Below are 15420 nucleotides of genomic sequence, written 5' to 3' on the forward strand. Positions count from 1 at the left end.
TTCGCCCCCAAGCCCCCTTTGTTTGCTCTTAAAGGTCACAAGAAAACGCTAACCCAACTTATTTTAAATACTACGTTGATCTTTCTTTTATGCGGGGGCTTCGCCCCGAGCCCCCTTTACGTTACTCTTAAGGTCACAAGAAAACCTAACCCAACTTATTTTAAATACAACGTTTATCTTTCTTTTGTGCGGGGGCTTCGCCCCCGAGCCCCCTTTGTTTGCTCTTAAAGGTCACAAAAAAACGCTAACCTAACTTATCTTAAATACTACGTTGATCTTTCTTTCATGCGGGGGCTTCGCCCCCCGAGCCCCCCTTTTGTTTGCTCTTAAAGGTCACAAGAAAACGCTAACCCAACTTATTTTAAATACAACTTTGATCTTTCTTTTATGCGGGGGGCTTCGCCCCCCGAGCCCCCCTTTTCGTTACTCTTAAGAGTAACAAGAAAACCCTAACCCAACTTATTTTAAATACAACGTTTATCTTTCTTTTGTGCGGGGGCTTCGCCCCCGAGCCCCCTTTGTTTGCTCTTAAAGGTCACAAGAAAACGCTAACCTAACTTATCTTAAATACTACGTTGATCTTTCTTTCATGCGGGGGCTTCGCCCCCGAGCCCCCTTTGTTTGCTCTTAAAGGTCACAAGAAAACGCTAACCCAACTTATTTTAAATACTACGTTGATTTTCTTTTATGCGGGGGCTTCGCCCCCGAGCCCCTTTTCGTTACTCTTAAGGGTCACAAGAAAACCTAACCCAACTTATTTTAAATACTACGTTAATCTTTCTTTTATGCGGGGGCTTCGCCCCCGAGCCCCCTTTTGTTTGCTCTTAAAGGTCACAAGAAAACCCTAACCCAACTTATTTTAAATACAACGTTTATCTTTCTTTTGTGCGGGGGCTTCGCCCCCGAGCCCCCTTTTGTTTGCTCTTAAAGGTCACAAGAAAACGCTAACCTAACTTATCTTAAATACTACGTTGATCTTTCTTTCATGCGGGGGCTTCGCCCCCCAACTTATTTTAAATACAACGAGCCCCCCTTTGTTTGCTCTTAAAGGTCACAAGAAAACGCTAACCCAACTTATTCTAAATACTACGTTGATTTTTCTTTCATGCGGGGGCTTCGCCCCCGAGCCCCCTTTTCTTTACTCTTAAGGATCACAAGAAAACCTCAACCTAACTTATTTTAAATACAACGTTGATCTTTCTTTTATGCGGGGGCTTCGCCCCCGAGCCCCCTTTTGTTTGCTCTGAAAGGTCACAAGAAAACGCTAACCCAACTTATTTTAAATACTACGTTAATCTTTCTTTTATGCGGGGGGCTTCGCCCCCCGAGCTCCCCTTTTCGTTACTCTTAAGGGTAACAAGAAAACCCTAACCCAACTTATTTTAAATACAACGTTTATCTTTCTTTTGTGCGGGGGCTTCGCCCCCCGAGCCCCCCTTTGTTTGCTCTGAAAGGTCACAAGAAAACGCTAACCCAACTTATTTTAAATACTACGTTGATCTTTCTTTCATGCTTCCCCCCCGAGCCCCCCCCCCTTTTTTTTCTGTTCTTATCTTCCGGCACCATCAACAGGCCTTGAAACCTAATCGTAGTCATAGTTCATTACAAGACTTTTCTAAGAAGCCCAAAAACAGTTATGATACGATGTTCCATCATGTAGTTCCAGTTCATATCTTCCGGCTCCATCATCAGACCTTGAAACCTAATCGTAGTCAAAGTTCATTACAAGACTTTTCTAAGAAGCCCAAAAACAGCTATGATACGATGTTCCATCATGTAGTTCCAGTTCATATCTTCCGGCTCCATCATCAGACCTTGAAACCTAATCGTAGTCAAAGTTCATTACAAGACTTTTCTAAGAAGCCCAAAAACAGCTATGATACGATGTTCCATCATGTAGTTCCAGTTCATATCTTCCGGCTCCATCATCAGACCTTGAAACCTAATCGTAGTCAAAGTTCATTACAAGACTTTTCTAAGAAGCCCAAAAACAGCTATGATACGATGTTCCATCATGTAGTTCCAGTTCATATCTTCCGGCTCCATCATCAGACCTTGAAACCTAATCGTAGTCAAAGTTCATTACAAGACTTTTCTAAGAAACCCAAAAACAGCTATGATACGATGTTCCATCATGTAGTTCCAGTTCATATCTTTCGGCTTCATCATCAGACCTTGAAACCTAATTGTAGTCAAAGTTCATTACAAAGACTTTTCTAAGAAACCCAAAAACGGCTATGATACGATGTTCCATCATGTAGTTCCAGTTCATATCTTCCGACTCCATCATCAGATCAGCTCAACAGTACCATATTATTGTATTGTCATCGGAACTACATATAGCTGCCAATTTTCATTACGCTACGACTCCTGGAAGATGGTTAAATTAGCTTCCTTAGATTCCATTACATACATAGTTACATACACGACGACCTAATAAAAGCGTGTTAAAAAATAAATTAATAGTTTAAAAAACACTATAAAACACGCTTTTATAAATGCACGTAAAAGCCAAAAATAAATTATGGATCGTTCAAGTTGTCTCTATTTGTGAGCTGAAGTTTAAAAACTATGTGCTTTTAATTATAATATTTGATTGTAAAAGCGTGGGGCGCTGGAACAGGAAAGACTTTTTGTATAACTTGCTGATAAATCAAATTATGCTATGTTACGGGAAGGAGGTTACACAGATTGACGCGCTAACTGGAGTTGCTATGACTAGTAGGTTCTACATTAAACAGTCAAATCAATTAAAAGTCAGTGTTCAAAGTAGGTACCAGTTTGTCGAACTCAGACAAAATATGCGCTAGTAGCGAGGAGAGTCGACAGTCACCGACACTTAGAACGCCGCTTTATTCCGGTAATCAAAGTACAAAAGGGGAAAGTGTCTACAGTGACAGGATGCAGAGTTCTTGTTCGTGGACGAGATATCTTTGGTTCTCTTTGGTAACCCTTAGGCGGCATATGTAAACGTTATGATGCAACTTCATTCGCCAGGAAGTTCGGATTAGTATTTGTTTACAAGAAAGTCTTTCCTGTTCCAGCGCCCCACGCTTTTACAATCAAATATTATAATTAAAAGCACATAGTTTTTAAACTTCAGCTCACAAATAGAGACAACTTGAACGATCCATAATTTATTTTTGGCTTTTACGTGCATTTATAAAAGCGTGTTTTATAGTGTTTTTTAAACTATTAATTTATTTTATACTTTTTAGTCATTAATAATGAAATACTTTTAACATTTATACATAAATTTATTTCAAGTAGGCGGATTTTACATGCCATTTGTGGCTTAACGTGTACTTATTGCTAATTGCTACTTAATAATAACTAGCGGCTACCTTCTTATTACGGTATTATCATAAAAATGTTTATACCTAGTAAGTTATCCGTAAAAGATAGACAATATAGACATGTGCCATCGCGGACTTTTTGAAGACATTAGAGAGACATACTTTAGCCATACATTGTTTTGAAGCTCTCAGCTAGTGGGATTTTGTTTGACTCGATTAGAAAATATTGTCACATTTCAACTAATTCAAGCAAAATTTAAGTATTTCTTTTTTGCCGAACCCCCTTTATTTGGTCTTAAGGGTCACAGAAAAACCATTGCCCAACTTATTTTAAATACAACGTTGATCTTTCTTTTATGCGGGGGCTTCGCCCCCGAGCCCCCTTGTTTGCTCTTAAAGGTCACAAGAAAACGCTAACCCAACTTATTTTAAATACTACGTTGATCTTTCTTTTATGCGGGGGCTTCGCCCCCGAGCCCCCTTTTCGTTACTCTTAAGGTAACAAGAAAACCCTAACCCAACTTATTTTAAATACAACGTTTATCTTTCTTTTGTGCGGGGGCTTCGCCCCCGAGCCCCCCTTTTTGTTTGCTCTTAAAGGTCACAAGAAAACCTAACCCAACTTATCTTAAATACTACGTTGATCTTTCTTTCATGCGGGGGCTTCGCCCCCGAGCCCCCTTTGTTTGCTCTTAAAGGTCACAAGAAAACGCTAACCCAACTTATTTTAAATACAACGTTGATCTTTCTTTTATGCGGGGGCTTCGCCCCCGAGCCCCCTTTTTTACTCTTAAGGTCACAAGAAAACCCTAACCCAACTTATTTTAAATACAACGTTTATCTTTCTTTTGTGCGGGGGGCTTCGCCCCCGAGCCCCCCTTTGTTTGCTCTTAAAGGTCACAAGAAAACGCTAACCTAACTTATCTTAAATACTACGTTGATCTTTCTTTCATGCGGGGGCTTCGCCCCCCGAGCCCCCCTTTGTTTGCTCTTAAAGGTCACAAGAAAACGCTAACCCAACTTATTTTAAATACTACGTTAATCTTTCTTTTATGCGGGGGGCTTCGCCCCCCGAGCCCCCCTTTGTTACTCTTAAGAGTAACAAGAAAACCCTAACCCAACTTATTTTAAATACAACGTTTATCTTTCTTTTGTGCGGGGGCTTCGCCCCCGAGCCCCCCTTTGTTTTGTTTGCTCTTAAAGGTCACAAGAAAACGTCTAACCGTAGCCGAACTTATTAAAATGTCGTAGCGCCGCGTTAAATAAAGGTCACAAAAAAACGCTAACCTAACTTATCTTAAATAGTACGTTGATCTTTCTTTCATGCGGGGGGCTTCGCCCCCCGAGCCCCCCTTTGTTTGCTCTTAAAGGTCACAAGAAAACGCTAACCCAACTTATTTTAAATACTACGTTGATTTTTCTTTTATGCGGGGGGGCTTCGCCCCCGAGCCCCCTTTTCGTTACTCTTAAGGGTCACAAGAAAACCCTAACCCAACTTATTTTAAATACAACGTTGATCTTTCTTTTATGCGGGGGCTTCGCCCCCGAGCCCCCCTTTTCGTTTGCTCTTAAAGGTCACAAGAAAACCTAACCCAACTTATTTTAAATACAACGTTGATCTTTCTTTTATGCGGGGGCTTCGCCCCCGAGCCCCCTTTGTTTGCTCTTAAAGGTCACAAGAAAACGCTAACCCAACTTATTTTAAATACTACGTTGATCTTTCTTTTATGCGGGGGCTTCGCCCCCGAGCCCCCTTTTCGTTACTCTTAAGGTCACAAGAAAACCTAACCCAACTTATTTTAAATACAACGTTTATCTTTCTTTTATGCGGGGGCTTCGCCCCCGAGCCCCCCCTTTTCGTTTGCTCTTAAAGGTCACAAGAAAACGCTAACCCAACTTATTTTAAATACTACGTTGATCTTTCTTTCATGCGGGGGCTTCGCCCCCCGAGCCCCCCTTTGTTTGCTCTTAAAGGTCACAAGAAAACGCTAACCCAACTTATTTTAAATACTACGTTGATCTTTCTTTTATGCGGGGGGGCTTCGCCCCCCGAGCCCCCTTTTTCGTTACTCTTAAGGGTCACAAGAAAACCCTAAACCAACTTATTTTAAATACAACGTTGATCTTTCTTTCATGCGGGGGCTTCGCCCCCGAGCCCCCTTTGTTTGCTCTTAAAGGTCACAAGAAAACGCTAACCCAACTTATTTTAAATACTACGTTGATCTTTCTTTTATGCGGGGGCTTCGCCCCCGAGCCCCTTTTCGTTACTCTTAAGAGTAACAAGAAAACCCTAACCCAACTTATTTTAAATACAACGTTTATCTTTCTTTTGTGCGGGGGCTTCGCCCCCGAGCCCCCTTTGTTTGCTCTTAAAGGTCACAAGAAAACGCTAACCTAACTTATCTTAAATACTACGTTGATCTTTCTTTCATGCGGGGGCTTCGCCCCCCGAGCCCCCCTTTTGTTTGCTCTTAAAGGTCACAAGAAAACGCTAACCCAACTTATTTTAAATACTACGTTGATTTTTCTTTTATGCGGGGGGCTTCGCCCCCGAGCCCCCTTTTCTTTTACTCTTAAGGGTCACAAGAAAACCCTAACCCAACTTATTTTAAATACAACGTTGATCTTTCTTTTATGCGGGGGCTTCGCCCCCGAGCCCCCCTTTGTTTGCTCTTAAAGGTCACAAGAAAACGCTAACCCAACTTATTTTAAATACAACGTTGATCTTTCTTTTATGCGGGGGCTTCGCCCCCGAGCCCCTTTGTTTGCTCTTAAAGGTCACAAGAAAACGCTAACCCAACTTATTTTAAATACTACGTTGATCTTTCTTTTATGCGGGGGCTTCGCCCCCGAGCCCCCCCTTTATGTTTGCTCTTAAGGTCACAAGAAAACCTAACCCAACTTATTTTAAATACAACGTTGATCTTTCTTTTTTATGCGGGGGCTTCGCCCCCGAGCCCCCTTTGTTTGCTCTTAACTCTTAAAGGTAGCCGATTACACAAGAAAACCCTAACCCAACTTAACTTATAAATACTACGTTGATCTTTCTTTCATGCGGGGGCTTCGCCCCCCGAGCCCCCTTTGTTTGCTCTTAAAGGTCACAAGAAAACGCTAACCCAACTTATTTTAAATACTACGTTGATCTTTCTTTTATGCGGGGGGCTTCGCCCCCGAGCCCCCCTTTTCGTTACTCTTAAGGGTCACAAGAAAACCCTAAACCAACTTATTTTAAATACAACGTTGATCTTTCTTTCATGCGGGGGGCTTCGCCCCCCGAGCCCCCCTTTGTTTGCTCTTAAAGGTCACAAGAAAACGCTAACCCAACTTATTTTAAATACAACGTTGATCTTTCTTTTATGCGGGGGGCTTCGCCCCCCGAGCCCCCCTTTGTTTGCTCTTAAAGGTCACAAGAAAACGCTAACCCAACTTATTTTAAATACTACGTTAATCTTTCTTTTATGCGGGGGCTTCGCCCCCGAGCCCCCTTTTCGTTACTCTTAAGAGTAACAAGAAAACCCTAACCCAACTTATTTTAAATACAACGTTTATCTTTCTTTTGTGCGGGGGGCTTCGCCCCCCGAGCCCCCCTTTGTTTGCTCTTAAAGGTCACAAAAAAACGCTAACCTAACTTATCTTAAATACTACGTTGATCTTTCTTTCATGCGGGGGGCTTCGCCCCCCGAGCCCCCCCTTTGTTTGCTCTTAAAGGTCACAAGAAAACGCTAACCCAACTTATTTTAAATACTACGTTGATTTTTCTTTTATGCGGGGGCTTCGCCCCCGAGCCCCCTTTTCGTTACTCTTAAGGGTCACAAGAAAACCCTAACCCAACTTATTTTAAATACAACGTTGATCTTTCTTTTATGCGGGGTTACTTCGCCCCCCAACTTATTTTAAATACCGTTTATCTTTCTTTTATGCGGGGGCTTCGCCCCCGAGCCCCCTTTGTTTGCTCTTAAAGGTCACAAGAAAACGCTAACCCAACTTATTTTAAATACAACGTTGATCTTTCTTTTATGCTTCGCCCCCGAGCCCCCATTTGTTATCTTAAAGGTCACAAGAAAACGCTAACCCAACTTATTTTAAATACAACGTTTTTTATGCGGGGGCTTCGCCCCCGAGCCCCCTTTGTTTGCTCTTAAAGGTCACAAGAAAACGCTAACCCAACTTATTTTAAATACTACGTTGATCTTTCTTTCATGCGGGGGCTTCGCCCCCGAGCCCCCTTTGTTTGCTCTTAAAGGTCACAAGAAAACGCTAACCCAACTTATTCTAAATACTACGTTAATCTTTCTTTCATGCGGGGGCTTCGCCCCCGAGCCCCCCTTTTCTTTACTCTTAAGGATCACAAGAAAACCTTAACCCAACTTATTTTAAATACAACGTTGATCTTTCTTTTATGCGGGGGCTTCGCCCCCGAGCCCCCTTTTTTGCTCTTAAAGGTCACAAGAAAACGCTAACCCAACTTATTCTAAATACTACGTTGATCTTTCTTTTATGCGGGGGCTTCGCCCCCGAGCCCCCCTTTTCTTTACTCTTAAAGATCACAAGAAAACCTTAACCCAACTTATTTTAAATACAACGTTGATCTTTGTTTTATGCGGGGGGCTTCGCCCCCCGAGCCCCCCTTTGTTTGCTCTGAAAGGTCACAAGAAAACGCTAACCCAACTTATTTTAAATACTACGTTAATCTTTCTTTTATGCGGGGGCTTCGCCCCCGAGCCCCCTTTTCGTTGCTCTTAAGGGTAACAAGAAAACCCTAACCCAACTTATTTTAAATACAACGTTTATCTTTCTTTTAGGCGGGGGCTTCGCCCCCCGAGCCCCCCTTTGTTTGCTCTGAAAGGTCACAAGAAAACGCTAACCCAACTTATTTTAAATACTACGTTGATCTTTCTTTCATGCTTCCCCCTCGAGCCCCCCCCCCCCTTTTTTTTTCTGTTCTTATCTTCCGGCACCATCATCAGGCCTTGAAACCTAATCGTAGTCATAGTTCATTACAAGACTTTTCTAAGAAGCCCAAAAACAGCTATGATACGATGTTCCATCATGTAGTTCCAGTTCATATCTTCCGGCTCCATCATCAGACCTTGAAACCTAATCGTAGTCAAAGTTCATTACAAGACTTTTCTAAGAAGCCCAAAAACAGCTATGACGATGTTCCATCATGTAGTTCCAGTTCATATCTTCCGGCTCCATCATCAGACCTTGAAACCTAATCGTAGTCAAAGTTCATTACAAGACTTTTCTAAGAAGCCCAAAAACAGCTATGATACGATGTTCCATCATGTAGTTCCAGTTCATATCTTCCGGCTCCATCATCAGACCTTGAAACCTAATCGTAGTCAAAGTTCATTACAAGACTTTTCTAAGAAGCCCAAAAACAGCTATGATACGATGTTCCATCATGTAGTTCCAGTTCATATCTTCCGGCTCCATCATCAGACCTTGAAACCTAATCGTAGTCAAAGTTCATTACAAGACTTTTCTAAGAAACCCAAAAACAGCTATGATACGATGTTCCATCATGTAGTTCCAGTTCATATCTTTCGGCTTCATCATCAGACCTTGAAACCTAATTGTAGTCAAAGTTCATTACAAGACTTTTCTAAGAAACCCAAAAACGGCTATGATACGATGTTCCATCATGTAGTTCCAGTTCATATCTTCCGACTCCATCATCAGATCAGCTCAACAGTGCCATATTATTGTATTGTCATCGGAACTACATATAGCTGCCAATTTTCATTACGCTACGACTCCTGGAAGATGGTTAAATTAGCTTCCTTAGATTCCATTACATACATAGTTACATACACGACGACCTAATAAAAGCGTGTTAAAAATGAGCAGTCAATACTGTATGAACAGTTTGCCTGCAGGAGCGAGTCTCTTTTGTTTTGTGTTACGTACATACTTACCCCCTTATTCATAAACGTACTCTAAATTTATCAAGCCGATAAAGTTCGCTTGTCCCTTTCCGACGTATTGGCGTGATAGAAAAGGACAAACGAACTTTATCGGCTTGATAACTTTAGAGTACGTTTATGAATAAGGGGGTAAATGTAATACTTAGCAATGTTTTAGCAATGTTTCTGTATACTTTAAACATATCTTATTCATGTAAAAACAATATAATGATGATAAATGAACGGATAAACATACGAAGATAAACAAAATCCTGTAAGAAAATATTTTTTTTCGGCCTTTTTCACGTCCAAAGTAAAAATTCATCCATAGTCCACAAAAGAATTCGACAGCCCCGTATTTATTTGGATTTTTATATTTTTCTTTTCTTTACAAACGGAACATCAAACATGGAGAAATGGGGAATCTCTGGAATTCTTATAAATGAGGGAGTTTATTTAGGATTCTTCAAAAGATCCTGTGTAATTGTATGTATAAATAATAAATATTGTTTGTATTTTTTAGAAAGCGAAATTTTTATAAGATAAAAATACATTTAACCTCAAACATTCGATTTTTCGACTGTTATTACTATTTAATCAATGTACGTGAGTGTATTTAGTAAAACGGCCCACTTTGTCGGTTACCATTAAGACGAAATTTACTTGTATCTTTATATGAATAAACTGACAAACCGGCTTTTTTTTAAACCAATAAAGTGGGACGTTTTCCCGTGCACACTCACGGTTGTGCTCACGTTATTAAATCGCGATTGGTTCGATATGTTTCGGGTCATTTAGGAGACCCGTCCTCACCTCAGGCATATATAGGACCCGAAACATGTTGCAACACTCGCGATATAATAATGTGAACACAACCGTATATTGATGAAATATTTGAGAATTTCTCCACCCCCTTCCTTCCCGTGAGTGTCGTAGGAGTCGACTGTGGGATATGGGTTAAATAGTGGCGCAGGTGAGAGGCTGGCAACTTGTCACTGCCATGTAACAATTTGGATTTATTTAAACCCTTTTTGCCAAGAGTGGCACTGAAACTTAGTAGTTCATGTGCTCTGCCTACCCCGTATGTCTCTCGAAAGTTTAACGTCTATAATTGATATTTGTAGCAGCAATGAGTTTGCTTTATTTCTGCACCATTTTACTGTTGAGGAAAGGCGAGAAAATAACTCCCTAAAATAAACCCAGTTGTTTTTGTTTTGTTATCATCCACAGCTGAAATGCATGAAAAGTTGAAGCTTATCTATGTAACACAGCGTCCTCTAATCTTGTTATTTTTTGCATTAAATCCTCCCAGGGGCTAGAAATTGCTTCCCGCCCTACGTGTCGCTAAACTTTTCTCATAACGACGATGAAAAAAATAAAAACACGTGGTTTTTATACTTTTTATGCTATCCCTGAATGTAGGTCAATATTGGGTGCCCTCTATTTCGCCTATCATTAATTCGCATAATTTGAATTCGCATAACAGATTTGGCATAACATAATTGTTCATAACATTGAATAAGCATAATATTAAAAATGCATAATTCTTATTTCGCATAACAATGAATCTGCATAATTGAAATTTGCATACTATTATTTCGTATAACTTTAATTATCCTAAAACGAATTGCCATACTTACTAACTGTATGGAGAAAGCGATTGTATCAATCAGAGCCTGATTTTCCAATTACGAGCGCTCGATTTTGAGTGTTTAATCTTATACTGTCTCACTTATTAAGCATGAAAAAAATAGGGGTAAGTAAGGTACAGCGGGGCCAATCTCGAGTGGGGGGCAAATGTAACTGGTCAATTTCTTCCATGTTTTACAATGTTTGCATTATTAAAAAAAACTGTTTATTTTTAAGAAACATACATGCATTTATGAACTTATCTGCTAATCTTAAATTAAAAGGATTATTTGAGTTAAGGAGTCTTTATTTTATTTATACATTACTTATTAAGTTTTTTCGTTTTTCATAAGTGTTTTTCAGAAAATAGAGTGTCTACCAGTTATGTAGTAGGCGTGTTCAGTGGGTACATGTAATAATGGAATAATGGAAATAGTGTAATAATGGAAAAAATGGCTTAGTTACAAGTCTAGATTTGCCCCGCTGTACCTTACTAAAGAAATTGAAAATGGATAGTATTTAAATAATAATATTTCATCGTTCAGATTTTCGCTGATCGCACGTGCCGATACTGATACCTGAGCAAGCGGAAGATTCCATATTGAACCGCGAGCGTAGCGAGTGGTTCAAAAAGTGGAATCTTGAGCGTTGCGAGGGTTTCAAGGCACATTAACCTTCGTACGGCACGTTAAACATTGCCACCGAGTTTGAAAACCAAATTTGTCACCACCCCAAGTCGAACAAAATACTGACTATAAAACATCAAACTAAATCAAGTCCATCGATTTCTTCAATATTTATGATTCAAAATCATCATTTATGGGTAAAATTCTATCAGCTAGCTTAAGACATCAAGTTAAAATCTGTATGAAATTACTTTGAACTCTTGTGGATAAAATGCAATTTTGCTATCTATTTTCGAACAGAAAAGTAAGCCGTTACCCGTTAGTGTGGTGAAAATATAATTTTCTTGTATGCCATTTAAACATTCTACGAAACAAAGTTATGCTTATTATACTTATACCAATTCATCGTTATAACAATTTACATTATGCGCATTAGCATTATACGAAATCTGTTATGCGAAATAATGATATGCGTATTAAACATTATGCGTAATAAATGGTATGCCAATTCATATTAGGAGTATTCAGTTATGCGAATTAATATAGACCCGTCAATATTAAGTAAGCTTTTTAAAATTTATAGACGGCATCATCGCTGTTTTACGCACCTGTTTTTTTAATTCCGCTTTCAAAAGCTTTTTGTAATTTACAAATGAGTTTTGGCCATTTCGGTCACAGTATGCGTTAAATATTGCCTAAAATCTGGAACGAGTATTTGTGTATTATTGTCAAATTAAAGGGAAAAATTCAGACCGCTCCTGCAGGACTCGAACCTGCGACTTACTACATTGCCGGTCCAGTCGCTATAACCAACTGAGCAATGGAAGCCACGGGGCTCAGATCGCAAATTCGAATCTCACCGGTGTTTATTCAATTTTTCCTTTTTTTTTAATATTATGCAGTATCGCTCGCAACGCAGACGTAAATAAGTTTAGCTTATTTGTGTAATTTCAAAATAAAGCTACAGGAAGTAAAAATGAGTACGTACTGTTTCATAAGGTTGGTTCTTGGACAGACATTGTTGATTTTGCTGTTGTGGGTGATAGCTCGGAGCCCCTCCTGCCATACCTTTAGCAGAAAGCGATAAACAAACAATGAACATGCAATTAATAACGTGCTAGAAAACTTGCGTACAGTAAAAAAATTGCATAAAACTCATGACAAAGTAAGATTTAGTTCGTTAACAGAAACATCACGAACGTCAAAATATTGTGGAAATAAGTGGCTTCTGGCGGTGACATATCTGCCAAGTCGGTGCAAAGTTATCTTAGACGGACTTCTTACAAAAGTTTTTAATTGTACGCAAGTTACGCAACATAAAAACTAGAAAATACGTCAAAGCGTAAATAATATCCCAAAACAAAGACAATATTTAGATAATATTCAACCAACCAAAATCGTATTCAACCAACAAGTAAAATACTCAGATTATTTTGAAGGCACTTCCTACCAACATAATAATGTTTTATTCATTTTCATGATTTCCGCTCGCACATATTGTTAACTTGGTTACTTCCGCTTACGATTTTGAATACCGACTGCCCGCCACGTCACTCAAAACCGTCATGAAATCTTGAACGGAGGCTCCTTATTTAAATTCTTTTATGTAATTATGTTACACTGCAATACCTATATTATGTATAGAGATATTTATGATATTGATGCATCAATGCAGTTGGCTAACAGAGAGCCTGTTGTTAAAATTTTGTGGTCTACCTTTCTACTGCAATTTTCGAGAGTGAAAGAGAGACGGATCAGATTTCAATTTTTGCGAAACGCCACGGGAGGCAGTTCTTTCCAAATTTTATGGACCTATTTAAGCGGTGCGAGAACTCGCATACGAGTTTTAGTAAACCTCAGCAGTCTGCAATATAACTAAAATCGTATGCGAGTCCGCGCGCGGTGTCAATAAGCCCATCTGTGTGCTGTAGGAAGTTTCTAGAAAAACAGTTGACAGTCGACAATCTTCTGAATAGTTTCTAGAAAAACAGTTGATAGCCGATCATCTGAACATTTTACTTGTTGGTTGAACCTAACAACCTACACACAAAGCCATGCGGCAGGCATGCCACGCGACTTACTGCTTCTTGAGACACGTCATCGGACACACGTTGTTTGCTTTCACATTGTGGGTGATCCGCCTCAGGCCTTCCAGCCATACCTTACGCAAAACACGTTAGACATTGGGAAACCCATGAAATGAAGGGGAAAATAAAGTTCGTTGGGAGAACGGAATGAAAATAAAAAATGTAAAGAAAATGTTTTTTTGAATAAAAGAAAAGAATAGATATAATGTACGTGTAAGCACAAATACAGAGAGAATTATAAAAAAACAGAAAACATAGAATAGGAAAAGTCTCGACTCATGATGCCGATGGTTTCCAGCGCTAATGTTTCGATGAAAGTAGAGGAACAAAGCATGACAAGTATTAAAATCAAGTATCAAGAGTGAACAGGCATCTTCTGGGCGAGCTCACTCCATCGTAGGCCACGTCTTTGCCTTTGGCTAGTCTGTGGTCAAGAGTAAGCCCATTTATAATAAAAAAAAAAAAAAAAACAAAGAAAAATATACAATAGACAGACGTAATAAACAAGTACAGCATATACAGCATTAAAGAGACCTATATTCAGCAATGGGGCAAGCTGAGTAGAAGTAGAAGGTTATATTCGGAGGATGACTGTAGCAATGTTGTTGTTGCTGCAGTGTTGGCCCAGGCAATTCACCTTGATATTGTATAAACTACTGAAATTCTACTCAAATTCTGCATTAAAGATGATTCATTCAGGGCCGGGAGCATCCGGCACTTAATTTTCTGACAGGTGAAGAAATGCTTGCCATAGAAACCGAAGCGTCGGAAAACGTATTAGTCGAAATAGTCGACTAAACGACAGGCCTTTTTGTGAATTCACAATGACATCATCATTTTTTGACTTTTCGCTGAAGCAACGCTGTTACAGTCACGAACCGAACCTTTATACTTATTCATAAAAGTTTACTAAAGTTGACAAGTCAATAAAAATCGTTCTTCTCATTCAATCATACCAATACATCGGAAAGGGACAAACGATTATAAGTGGCTTATTAACTTTAGTACACGTTTATCAATAAGGGGGTTAGACTTATTGTTTGCCGACTTACTACTGATCCCAAAACAAATTCACACAAGTTATGTGCTAAACTATAAAGCTATGTCGTAAATCATCCATCCCTTTCTATTATAGTAGGCGTGTAAGAGACAAAGTGCTGAAATTCTGTACAGGCTGAAGAGGGTTTAACCCTCTTTTGAAGGGTCTTTCAACTTTTTGCGCTTTACCATCTTTATTTATTTCTTCTTCGTTCCGTATATTTAATTATATGATATCTGTACTTGTATTTTAACCTTTTTCTATTCATTAATGTTTGACGGAATGAAAAGGGTGGTCCCATGTTTTCCAAGTTGAATGTTTTCTTTTAATCATTCCTAACAACCCTTGTCAGGGAGTTCTTCATACAAACGCAGGTTAATACGTTCTCATTTTAAAGCAACTAGCTAGACTGCTCTAAAAGTTTGTACTTACAATAGGATAAGATAAATCTAATCTGTAATCAGTTTGTGTACCCTCAGATTCCACGACTAAATATACCTACAGGGAATTTAAGATTTTCATAGAAGGTTTGCTATATTCATGCATTCAGAGGCATGTAATAGTATAATATATGAAATGAATGATGAATGCAAACATTATTAGAACTATCGAAACCGAGAACGGAAACATTTTCAAACTCGACAAATTATTTATATATTTATTTGTACCGTGACTATTATTATAGCACCATAATATCTAAAAGATTCCCACTTATTATCTCCCGTTTCACGGACAAAACCTTTATTGGGGGCCATATTTGGTGAAATTGCACCGTTTGGGCGACAATAACTGTGACCCGTGACCCGTTTACGGCTTGCCATCTGGTTTCCTTGT

At 39.4% G+C, this 15420-nt stretch overlaps 1 protein-coding gene across 2 annotated transcripts in view; it reads right to left on the bottom strand.

Annotated features, from left to right (window-relative positions):
- Positions 1-15420, bottom strand: part of LOC125235234 (1-phosphatidylinositol 4,5-bisphosphate phosphodiesterase) — a 216569-nt gene that overhangs the window by 48713 nt on the left and 152436 nt on the right. Inside the window, exon 6 of one of the 2 annotated variants that reach the window (XM_048141724.1) lies at positions 13542-13621. In XM_048141724.1, the coding sequence (XP_047997681.1) occupies positions 13542-13621 (80 nt within the window). Of the gene's footprint in view, positions 1-12448; positions 12529-13541; positions 13622-15420 lie in introns of both variants that reach the window. The other variant, XM_048141723.1, reaches the window with a different exon arrangement.

Source organism: Leguminivora glycinivorella, chromosome 17 (assembly GCF_023078275.1).
Source record: "Leguminivora glycinivorella isolate SPB_JAAS2020 chromosome 17, LegGlyc_1.1, whole genome shotgun sequence".
In the NCBI taxonomy this organism is placed as follows: domain Eukaryota; kingdom Metazoa; phylum Arthropoda; class Insecta; order Lepidoptera; family Tortricidae; genus Leguminivora; species Leguminivora glycinivorella.